Genomic DNA, 12448 nt, shown 5'->3' with positions numbered 1-12448 from the left:
CCGCCGCTCTCGATTTCCCCCCCGACATGGCTGCAGGGCTGTGTGTGGAGGTCGGGGGTTCCCAGCAGGCGACTGAGGGGGAGGCGAGCGGCTTCAACTCGCAGCTCCGCTCCCCTCTCACCGAATTGCTCTGACTTTTGGTGTCCCCGTCTTTCCCGTTGTCAACCTCGGCAGGGACCCTGCTCAGGCGCCACGGCGAGGACCCGCGGGTGCCATGGGCGGGCGGGGTAGCGGCGCCCGCTCCCCCGGGCCCTTCCCGGCAGGGTGAGGGGGAGAGGGGCGGGGGCGGGCGACGCCCGTCGGCAGAAGGTCCGCGGGTGCTCGGAGCCACTGCGGCCGTGGGTGGGCGTCCCCCGTCCCCCCTCGGGAGGTTGTGCCGCTCGGAGCCGGCGTGAAGCGGCGGGGAGGAAACCCGAGTTTGCGGCGCCGCTGCGGCCGGTGCGCGGGGGCAAGAGCGAGCGGAGGCACCTCCGGCACACCGGCTCCGCCGGGCCGCCGCTCCGCAGCCGCGGTGCCCACCCACCCGGCCCGATCGCTGCCGGCGGGGTCGGGCCGGGGGTAGGGGGGAGCGGCGGGGGCGGGCGGCAGCCGCGGGGGTCGTCGTCATGACGAGCGGGCGTGCCGCCGCCTCCCGCCGCTGAGCGGGGCGGCCGCTGTCCCTTCAGCACCGCGCGGCCGGCGGGGCCGTCCTGCCCTGCCCTGCCCAGCCCTGCCCTGCCCGGCACCGGCACCCCCCCGGCACCGGCATTCCCTGGCACCGGCATCCCCCGGCAGCAGCACATCTCCGGCACCGGCATTCCCCGGCACCGGCAGCAGCACCCCTCCAGCAGCAGCACTGCCCCGGCACCGGCAGCCCCGGGCAGCGAGGCGAGCCCTGGCGGCCCCCGCGGGCGGCGGCGATGGCGGGCGGGGCCCGGGGGCAGCGGGGCGCGCCGGCGGGGGGCCGCGGCCGCTGAGGCAGCAGGTAGGGCGGGCGCCGAGAGCCGCGGGCCGGGCGGGGCCGGGCGGGCTCCCCGCGGTCGGAGCGGGGCTCCGGCCCCTGAGGCGCGGCGCGGCGCGGCACCCCGGGCGGCGGCGGGGGCTCCTGTGTGGCGGGGCCGGGAGGGAATGAAAGGTCCGCGCGGCCCCGGTGGCACAAAGGCCGTGAGTAACGGGGGCTCGGTGGGAGCGACAGCCGCAGCCCAGGTGAAGGGCGAGGGGAGGGACAGGAGCATGCCGCGGGAACAAAGGAGCCTCCCTCAAGGTCTTCGCTGGGGCGTGGGAGAAAAGAAAAGAGGGAAAAGGGGAGAAACGGGGGCAGAGGGAGAAAAAGGGAGGGAAAGTGAGTGAACAGGGGAGTGAAGGGGGGAGAAGGAAAGGAGAGAAGGAGAGAGAGAGAGAGAGCAAAAAAAAGAAAAGAAAGAAGAGAAAAAGAAAAGAAAGATCATGAAACATCAATAGGTGAACATGCTGTAGATTTGTTCATTTTGCCAACTTTCTGTGTAATTGAATCCTAGGTTTTCATTCCCTACCCACCTTTGGAAGGAGCTCACTATGACAGGGCAGAGTCTGAGGACTTTATCTGAAGCGAATTTTGAAGACAATGAGATCAGCATCAACGTTGGAGGCTTCAAGAAAAAGATGAGATCCAACACATTATTAAGGTTCCCCGAGACCAGGCTGGGCAAATTGCTGAGCTGCCATTCAAAGGAGTCAATACTGGAGCTTTGTGATGACTATGATGACACCAAGAATGAATTTTATTTTGACAGGAACCCCGAGCTCTTTCCTTACGTGCTACATTTTTATAACACTGGCAAGCTCCACGTGATGGGTGAACTCTGTGTCTTTTCTTTCAGCCAAGAGATTGAATACTGGGGAATCAATGAATTCTTTATAGACTCCTGCTGCAGTTATAGCTACCATGGGAGGAAAATGGAGCCAGACCAAGAGAAATGGGAGGAACAAAGTGACCAGGAAAGTACGACGTCTTCTTTTGATGAGATTTTGGCATTCTACAATGATGCCTCTAAATTTGACAAACAGCCCTTTGGAAACATCAGGAGGCAGCTCTGGCTTGCTTTGGATAACCCTGGGTACTCGGTTTTAAGCCGTATCTTCAGCGTCCTTTCCATAGTGGTGGTGTTGGGCTCCATTGTGACCATGTGCCTGAACAGCCTCCCAGACTTCCAGATTGTTGACAGCAACGGGAACACCGAGGAAGACCCTCGCTTTGAAATCGTGGAACATTTTGGTATTGCATGGTTCACTTTTGAACTGGTGGCAAGATTTGCAGTAGCTCCTGACTTTTTAAAATTTTTCAAGCATGCCCTGAATTTGATTGACCTAATGTCCATCCTTCCATTTTATATTACATTAATTGTCAACTTGGTGGTGGAAAGTAGTCCGACTTTAGCAAATTTAGGCAGAGTTGCACAAGTCCTGAGACTCATGAGGATTTTCCGCATATTGAAGCTTGCCAGACACTCCACAGGTCTCAGGTCTCTTGGAGCCACTCTGAAGTACAGCTACAGAGAGGTGGGGCTTCTTTTACTCTACCTCTCTGTGGGCATCTCCATTTTCTCAGTAGTGGCTTACACTATTGAGAAAGAAGACAATGAGGGGTTAGCCACCATCCCTGCTTGTTGGTGGTGGGCTACTGTTAGCATGACCACAGTGGGCTACGGGGACGTGGTGCCAGGGAGCACTGCTGGCAAGCTGACAGCATCTGCATGCATCCTAGCTGGTATCCTAGTGGTAGTGCTTCCCATTACACTGATCTTTAATAAATTCTCTCACTTCTATAGGCGTCAGAAGCAGTTAGAGAGTGCCATGAGAAGCTGTGATTTTGGTGATGGCATGAAAGAAGTTCCATCTGTCAACTTAAGGGACTACTATGCTTATAAAGTTAAATCCCTTATGGCCAGCCTGACCAATATGAGCAGGAGTACCCCCAGTGAGCTGAGCCTGAATGATTCACTGCATTAGTGTACAAGTCTGACAGCAGTTTGCATGAGAGCTATCAAGAGCTATGTTTATAAATGTTTTCCTATTTGTCTTTTTTTTTTCCCTAGAAGATAGTGTTGCTGACACTGCACTTTGCACTTGAGAAACTAAAGACATTTCTATCACAAGTTAACAGTTTGCACATTTTCATCTTGTTGCATAAGGGTACTGAGTGCTGACTTCCATACAAATGTTACCACTTTCATGCCATTACTACTAGTGGTATAGTGATGATCTGTTGCTTTGTGCATTTTCTCATATGAGCAGAGAAATGAATGTACCCAAGTGGAATAAAAATTCTCAGCTGTGACATGAGTAATGAAAAAATCACCTATCACCTATACTGGTGTCTGTACTAGTATAAGATTTCCCATGCATTTTACAATGGTTTGAAACAGCCACCTGTGAGTCACTGACACGGCAACACTTCTACCTATATTGCTGACCAGTGATTCTGATCATCACTTGCCTGAAAACACCTCTGAGTTTGCTTATTCTTGAGAGTGTGTGTTAAAATCTGTGTGTTCTTGTTCTGAAATGTTATGTATAATAATATTTTTCAGAATCTTCTGGGCATAGACCTTCCTCTGTTTCCAAGATTAGATCAATACTGAGCCCTCTAAAAAAGGCCACCCCTCATTTTCAGATAGCTACATATTCAAAGACTACATTTCCACAAGTGACTCTAGGAATGGAGGCCCATCTAGAGCTCTAGAATCCCATTTCCAGAAGGGATGTGCTCACAGCTTGGTCCCAGTGCAGCTGCAAATGTGTTGTATCAGTCCATCAAAAAGGTTTTGAGATTAGACATATGAAGATGTGGCTTTTAAACAATTTGAAGCACCAATGAAAAACTTGGATTTGATTAATGAAGTGAAATATTCCCACATGAACAGTACAGGCATCATTTTAGGAACTGACATTCATATACTGCAAAAAGACTAATTATAAAGATGCCATATGTGATGCTGAGATACAAAATCTAATTTTATCGGTAAAGCTTGAAAGCAGGTGTTGATGACAGACAATTCCATTAAAATTTCTGCCAAGGAATCTCTAAGCAAAAAAACCATTTTCACTCAGAAAGAAACTCTCAATTTACAGCTAAGGGAGAGTCTAAGGGCCTAAGAAGGGAACAGATAAAGAGCTTAATACTGCACTATCTGTGGGTAGATCCTCCTACCTACTTCTGTGATGTAGTCAATTTTAATCCTTTCAAGGGCTGGCATGTACTTGTTTAAAAAAACAAAACAAAACACGAGAGAACAGATCATATGCAATTTCAAGAGTAATAATGAATCTGCATAGAGTTGGTTTTTGAGTGCTCAGTCTCCTCCCTTACGCAATTGTACAGAGATCAAACACTTGTAGTCAACAGGCAGAAGCCACTGCTGCCCTCTTTTCACATCTGTGCTAGAAAACAAACTACTGGCACTCAGTGGGCAGAACAGCATTTCTCTTCAGATCCTACTGCTTTTCCATCCCATTCATTACATATAATGTTCCAATTAATTTTTTTGTTAGTTTTACTTGTGAAGAGTAGAGAGCTGCAGAAATTAAATTCAATCTAGTTAGAAGAAAAAATACTAAAGCTGAAATTGTCTTTTTGGAAGACTGTGTTTTTAAACCATGACAAAGAGTGGCTCAACCAACAAAATAAAGCAAATATGGTATGAATAGGTAATTGCCTCATTAAGGCAATTAGAGGTTGCAGCTTGGTCTGGATCCTTTGATGCTGTATCAGCTCCACCTAAAAAACAGAAAGCTGAGCACCCAGGGTCACATTTCTGTTTGCCCAGTGATCTGTGACAGAATACACAGTGTGAAATAACTTACTCTCCCCCCCCCCCCACCATTAAAGTTGGACACCCTCCCCTCACATCAGTAGCTGATTTAGGCCATGAAGTGTGAGGGGAAAAGGTCATTTCCAACCTTACCAATTTCCAACAGAGCCTGCACAAGTTATAAGTCAGTTGGCGAGCCATTGCTTGCTGTCCCTGAGACTGAAAGTGTCATACACGTGGTCCTGAAGGCAGACCTGGATAACCTGAATTTGGTGACCAAACTTGAAACATTTTGCTAAGGTTTACACTTCTGGATAGGGCTGGTTCAATTCCATTTCTGCAGACTCCCAGGCATAAATTCAGCATTCCTGTCCCTGATTCATTCTGCACATGTGTAAGCTATGACACACCCACAAACAGCCACCTGACACACAGAGCAGCGTGAGGGCACCCCTGGAACTGAAACACGAAGAAAGGAACAAGGGGAGAAAGAGGTGGGCATGGGCAGCACATACACTCCAGTCAGGTTACATGCTGCAAGGTTTGCAATTCTCTCACTGATGCAAAGGACACTGCAAACTCTGTCTGTTGGGTGGGGCTTTTGGAGAACTCCAAGAAGTGGTTTTACCTCCGTTTCATAAACAGTAGATTTACAGAGCTGAAAACCGGAGACTTTGAGAGCAGTTATTTGGTGAGCCCTGTAGACTTGCCAAAGAGCCACAAATTCCCTCAGCTGTTGCTTGTTAAACATTGCAAAGGTTGGATTTAACTTTGCAACACATCATTTCAATAACCTATAGCTTATCTTATGTTCTAGATTTATTATTATTTGTAGGACTAATGTTCCGTCATTTCTGCAAATATTGACTGGAACATGTTCAAATTGCATTTCACTAAAGAAAATGAAATACCCAAGGAATTCCAACTTTTATTGTAGTGCTTGAAAGGAATTTTCATTATTGCATTTTTATATAAGTGCTTTTGATCAAAGACACTAAATAAATAAAGTACTGAAATTTAAGATGTTCTTATTATCATGGCAATTACTTTACACAGTGCACAGGAATTCCTTTCATAAACTTAACTGACTCCATGTTAAAAGTAGTCACATTTTTGCCCCCACCTCCTCCTGAAGACCATTCCAGAGCTGTGCTGCTCTCCAAGGCTTGCACAACTTTTAGCACAATTTTATTAATGGCTGCTTTATACCGGCATTTTTTTTCTTTTGCCAACACTGTTCTTTAGCTTAAAAATTTCATTTTCCTCTTGGTATATTTATAGACAGCAACCATATGGTCTTACATACGCATTTTCACAGGTTTATACCTCTCAAGCTTCCTTTTAGTTTTCTTTTTGCAAGTCCTGTTCTCTTGGCCACGCTAGGGGATGTAGCCCTTTTTTTGCATTACTCCTGCTTAGATTTATTAAGTTTGAGCATTGGACAGTACTGTACAGCAGTTTTAATATTTGCTTATGACTAACAGAATTTTTTACTGAGCAGAATAACAATTTAATTATTTCAGAAACATTGCTGTCTTAGCTGCCCCCAAAATATCTAGGTAAGGAGAACAGGGCACATCTTTCCTGCCATTTTATGAAGTAATGTCTATTCTAGGGCTCAGTGCAGTACGTGCTGCAAAAACTTAGCTCTCATTAAATAAAAGCTACAGGAAAATGTTTACATTACACTTTGAAGAAAAAATGCAATCTCTCCAAAGGTTCACAGGGGAGAAGAGACTTTTTGCACAGTCAGTACTTTTGCCAGATTTGCTCACTCCCTGCTGTGTGAGAGCAGGACATGTGCACTGCCACACACCACTGGGTCAGGACTGAAGGATGAGAGCACTAACTGCCCACTTTCTCCAGAGCTGGTCATGAATCTGCTCAGTAGGGATGTGCAGTTTTCTGAAGAACATTGCAGGAGCCTGTGCTCCTCCTGCCTGTGACAATCACCTTGGTGGCACCAGTGAAAACGCTGTGCCTACTCCCTTTCATCTGAGAGCTTTGTATCATTTAAATGAGAATTGTGGTAATATTTCAAATGAGGCAACTCACTTTATTGCAAGGAATAAACTGTTAGAGAATCTGGATTTCTAGTACAAATCTAGGGTATTATGAGAGTCAGAGATGCCCTTGAGAAGCAAAATGTTACATTATGTTCCTGAGATGTAAAATCTATATATAGATTGTGATTAAGCTTTTTATGTATGTTCAGATTTTGTATTATTGCCTGGTTTATTACTCATTTGCTTTCATCAGTTGCTAATTCTCTCTTTCCCTGCAGACTTTCCATTTTGAAAACAGACTGGTTTTTCCTCCCATGTTATATAGAGCATGGGCCACTTCCACTGCAAACTTAAAACCAAAAAACTTTGCATTTAGTTTTCCAAATTTAATACCTCCAGTAACTGTACCTTTTTGTATAGAACTTTACAAGACTGCAAGGAACTACAGTATTTGGTGCTCTTTGTACTGTGTGTCTTGTCCCAGTAGTGTGTAATGCACTAAATAACTCAGTTTTGTGCCACAAAAAGGAAATTAAATGCATAAAAAATTATCTTTTACCAGAGATCTAAAACTGATTTAAGTTTCAGGACATTCTGAGTAAATATTTTAATCAGAGAAGCCTGAGCCTCATTGTGCAGATAAGTTTTTTTAAACATGCACATCAGGCTAGATTTCTATTCTTAGAAATGCTCTTAATTGGTGGTTGTGGTGGGGAACCCACATTTTTCAGTTGAACAAACAGTACAAGCCTCTTGTTCTCTACCTGACAGATTAGGGACTAAACAACATACCACCAGCATTTGTAGGCACTAAATCAACTTGACACGACCTTTCATCTCTTCCAAAATAAGCCCCATCCCTAGAGGCCCCAGCTGTGCACATATAAGCAGCAGAAAGCCCCTGGAGTAACTGCTCCTGCTGTGCTGGTTATCCATTTCCTCCCACAATGCTCCTGACTTTAATCTACCTTTGATGGTGCTTTCAAACAACATTCAACCCAAGGCACCAGTCATATCCCTTGGTGAGGTGTTGTGCCAGAACTGTTCTTTTCTCATGTTATTCTTATTTTCTTTTCCAATTTATGCACCTGGCTTCCCATTAAGTTACATCAGAAATTAATTTGATCTCCTGTAACTAACTTTCAAGTTGCACACTATTCAGACAGGATAAAAGAATGTTCCCATCTGATTTCTGAAGCATTTTTTACTGATTCTGCCTTTTTACTGAAAAAAAATATTTTGCTTCTCATCTGAGAATAATTTACGGGGTTAAAAATAGAGCAATGGGTAATACATTATTCAAAGCAACAGTTCTACAGAGCAATCACTGAAGCTGCTAAGAAACATAACTCTCATTAAAAATTGTGGATCTCTTCACCCCTCAGATATAAAATTACGAGTTGTCAAGTGGAGGAAGCAACCTCCAAACAGTCTAGAAAGTGTTTCCCAAGATCACATGACACTGCTGGCAAAGGTCTGGCTCTGGAATTTATTTGCCCTGCTGGAAATGAGGATGGAGAATCATCTCACAGGTGTTGGGACTCACGCTGACCTCCCACTGCAGAAATTTGTTTGCCTGACATCGCCTCACCCTTTACACACAACCCTAAATCATGTAAGTCCTCACTTGGATAAACACATGAATTTGCCATAAGAGGCAGTGGCACAAATCCAGCATTTCAGCTTCACAGAAGTGCAAAGAAACATCAGCACCTCCCACTCTTACTTTTTTTCTTTAAGGGTACTAATGGGCTCTGGCTTCTCACAAATCCCTGTTCAGATATAAACAGGGCTAAGTTTTTCAGGAATTGGACAAAGACTGCTATAAATCTGACAATTCCTTCTACAGATCTAAAGCAGCCCAAGAGCTGCCCATTTTCAGATGCACGGTCCAACATCTGCTTGTTGTCACCCAATGTGCAGATGTTCTGTGTGGTGCAAAAGTCTGTGTAGCTTTGAGCAGACAATTCCTCTGATGATGCTGTTGACTTTCAAAGAAAACTCTTCATCTTACTTGGAAGATGAGTGGTACTCACACAGTGGCTCAGTTTGCTTGCCAGCAGCTGCTGTGCTGCCCATCCCAAGTCCTGTACCTCCTGCTTCACCCTCTCTGTCTGCCATAGCCTGATGTGGCTATTCCTGCAGCCTCCATGACATATGAGAAAAAGTGATGTGCTGGGGCTGTAACACAGCAAAATGGGGGTTTGGAGTTCCTGAATTAGGAATATCGATCCCACTAACTTTCAGTAGAAATTATCCTTTCAAATTACTATGCTGTTTTTGAAATTCATGTTCCATCCCATTCTAGGAAATTTTCTGAATACTGACACCCTACCATAGCCCCATTAAGGAACATCCATTTGATTACCATTAGGTAAATTCTAATTTATTTCCATTGTATCAGTGCCTAGGCATGTCAGACTATGGGCTAGCACCTCCCTGTGTTAGGTTTTCCAAGTATGGCAGAAAATTGTGGTTTACTTTTGGGAAAAATCTACTCTCTATGTTATTTCATTCTTCTTTCCATACCAAGGCACACCTTCCTACTGCCACAGTTGGCATGATAATTTTTTAACATTTTGATCCCTTCCCTATTGAAGGAAGAAGCCCTGGATGTATTTTTCTTTGGTGAGCTGGTTCTCAGCATTCCCTGTGGGAGCATGCTCTGAAGAAGACAGCTGAAAGCAGGGAAGAGGCGATGCCACTTGCAAGCACCTTCCAGAAGAGTGGCTTATCCCCATCCTACTCACCTTTTGTGTCTCCCCCTCTCTTGCAGGGTCAGCAGAGAGGCAAGGCAGGCCCCACAACAGGGACATCTCAACCAGCCAAAGTCAGGATGCAGCTCCTTCTCCAATCCTTCCTTCCTCAGCCTGGCAAGTGAACTACGAGGCCTGGCAGTTGATTTTTGCAAGGGACATCTCAGCTGCAGTATTGAAAATGCTTTATAGATATAGGGAAATTTTGCTTATGCTTTTGATGGCAAAAATGCTTGGGCCTTCCTTATACATTGATGAGGGCAGCCCCACTCCTGGCTCTCAAATTCCCCAAATTGGAACTGTACTGGGGCTCTCCTCAGTGTTACCAGTGCACTGCTGGAGAACACAAAGGATTCTGCCTCATGTGAGGCAGAGTAACACAGCACTGGCCCATCCACCAGCACAGAAAAAAACAAATATGCTTCCTCACACTCAGCAGGAGCCCCAGAGCACCAAAACAATTTAACATGCTGGGAAAGGAACAGAGGTGACAGGTGCATTTGATTTCCTTGGGAATCCCTTTAGATTCAGAGAAAGGTCAGTCTAGACATACCAAGAATACAGAAGAAAAAGTCTTTGCTAGACAGCTAATGATACCTGAAACAAAACACCTGACAATTTTCCATCCTGAGAAAGCAGTATTATAAAGCAAAGTGCATCTTTTCATCTTCCCAGAGAAGATGAGAGGAAAGCCATAGGGAATGAAAAGTTAGTCTGTTTCTGTTCTGGGCTTTTAAAATAAAGCATTAATACAATGCAGCCCAGAAAAGAACAAACCTGAAGGGAAAACAAAGCTGCAACTGAGCAGTGTTTCAATTCTTTCCTTGCAAAGTGCACAGGGCAGTCATGTCTTGCATGGTCTCAATTAAAGATCTGGACCAAAAGTCAGAGCCCACCTTCCAAATGTTTCAACTTCAAATTTCTACACACAGCCAGGAGTGCTAGACATATCCTCCCCTGGGTCAGCAGCACGGCACTCCCAACACGAGGTTGGCAGCTTCACAGTATTGGGGAGGTAAGGCCATGCAGGTGCTGTCACTTGCTGTGATGAGGGAACACAGCAGCTGCCCATTCAGCCCCGAGCAGCCTCGACCCACTGATCAGGACAGAAGCTGGGAGACAGCTCAGAAATGCAGCACTAGCTCTTCTAAAAAAGCCTGAATGGTTGCTCCTCGTGCTAGAGCAAAGAGCTGAACTAAACAGTTCACATTAGTCAAACATTGTGCAAATAAGACTTTCTCCTACTCTAGCTGAAAGATAGGACCAAACTGTTGAGATTTTTGTGGAGGCAGTAACTGAAGACAAGTGCTATGAGATGTATAAACTTATGTCAGTTGATGGACTGAATAAATCAGCACTAGCTACACTTAAAAGGCTTCAAAATTATACTTATTCTTGGAATAAATTTGCATTAAAATTTGGGATGCAGAATTACTGTATTGCTGGTCCTATCATGCTAGAGATCCTCAATTCCTTACTTATTCTAATAATTACATATTTGGGGGCTGTTTAAACATCTGCTTGTCAACAAAATTATAATTACACTAACTGGGAGAAACAGGCTTCTTGGGTTTGTTGAATCTAATATAACACTATTGCTATTGATTTTATCCACATTACATTGTGGAATGTAAACAGCCTCAAAAACAAATCTATTTTTATAAAAGCTGAGCAATCAGTGGTGGATGTGTTTCCTTAGCAGGAGAGATACCCACATACCTATAGTGGGTTACCAAATTGCTTTTGGTTGTTTTAGAGTTTTTAATGGAATGAGAGACTCTTGGAATGAGTCAGAGCAATATTTCAGTTGTATTTATTGCAAATTTATTGAAATACTGAACCAGTACTCATCACATCAGAGAATTCTGTTAACTTTCTGAGGTAAATCAGATTTAGACTAAGCAATTGTATGTGTATATAAATTGGTGCAGTGCTGAACATTAATACAGTCACCCCATTATCTTCTGAACAGTCTCAAGTCCATTTTTTGTAAAGATCAACTAACAGGAAAAGCAACCCAAAATTTCTCTGGATTTCAGGAAAAGTTATTTTATTAATTGTACTTACAAGTGAAGCATTTGACTTGTTTCTGCATTTTTAATACAAAACACTTTGAAAAATTCTAGTCTTCTTTCAGCAGGAAAAATTGGTATATGACAAATAAATACGACTTATCTAGACTGAAATAACAGCTGCACTTTTAAAAGAATCTCATGCTTTTGGATATGGTTGGTATGAAAAATGTACTACTACTTAATCCTTCCTCAAATAATCTCTGACCTCCATAATCTCTGGACTATGACACCTGTTTTCATGTGCGATGAGAGATCAAAAGGACACCTCTTGCTGTTAAGCCCATATACCCCACTGTACTGCAATAAAAATGAAATATCAATTGATGCATCACACAAAAGGCTTAGTGTCATATAAATCAACTCAAAAGCTTTTGGTATCCCTCTTTGATGTATTTGCTGTGAGGCTTTTTTTAACAACAACCATGCAGGCCTTGGGAGCCAGGAGGAGTGCAAAGCAGCAGAAAGATCTGAATAGGGGAAAAGAAATAGTGCTGGAAACATCTGAGGGCCACAGCCACCTTCTCATGCATCAATCCTTCCAGTGACACCGAGGGAATGAAAGGAGGAATGCGGGGGTAGGGTGCTTGTTTCTGGGCACACCTGTATGCAGCAAAGGAACAGCTGTGAGAATTATACTGGTCAGCTCCAAATACTGTACAGGGGAGTGAAACAGGACTGGGAGGGCTGAGCTTTTCTCTGGGAGAAGCTAGGGAGAGATACTGCAATATCTGTTCCTCAGAAGAAATATCCACAAGGAGAGGAAACAAATTTTTAGTAAACAACATGTGGCCCAATTAATTTGACAGAGGAAAATATATGCAGGTACATTAGCATGTGGCCAT

The 12448-nt window shown here is 44.7% G+C and overlaps 1 protein-coding gene across 2 annotated transcripts; it reads left to right on the top strand.

Moving 5' to 3' along the window:
• Positions 1-890: 890 nt before the first annotated feature.
• Positions 891-10904, top strand: KCNS2 (potassium voltage-gated channel modifier subfamily S member 2). Of its 2 annotated transcripts, none has more exons than XM_058040791.1 (2): positions 891-964; positions 1497-10904. In XM_058040791.1, exon 2 carries the CDS (start codon positions 1534-1536, stop codon positions 2965-2967), a length of 1434 nt encoding a protein of 477 aa, XP_057896774.1. In that variant the 5' UTR covers positions 891-964; positions 1497-1533; the 3' UTR covers positions 2968-10904. The 2 variants fall into 2 exon arrangements, with proteins under 2 accessions (XP_057896774.1, XP_057896784.1); XM_058040801.1 differs by lacking the exon at positions 891-964 and adding an exon at positions 1085-1143.
• Positions 10905-12448: the final 1544 nt, after the last annotated feature.

This window comes from Melospiza georgiana, chromosome 1 (genome assembly GCF_028018845.1).
Source record: "Melospiza georgiana isolate bMelGeo1 chromosome 1, bMelGeo1.pri, whole genome shotgun sequence".
In the NCBI taxonomy this organism is placed as follows: Eukaryota; Metazoa; Chordata; class Aves; order Passeriformes; family Passerellidae; genus Melospiza; species Melospiza georgiana.
The sequence above is the reverse complement of the archived record's forward strand: the minus strand, read 5'-3'. Positions and strand labels throughout refer to the sequence as shown.

Excerpts from the sequence above, each read along its gene's own strand:
- KCNS2 (XM_058040791.1), top strand. The coding sequence starts at position 1,534 with ATGACAGGGCAGAGTCTGAGGACTTTATCTGAAGCGAATTTTGAAGAC.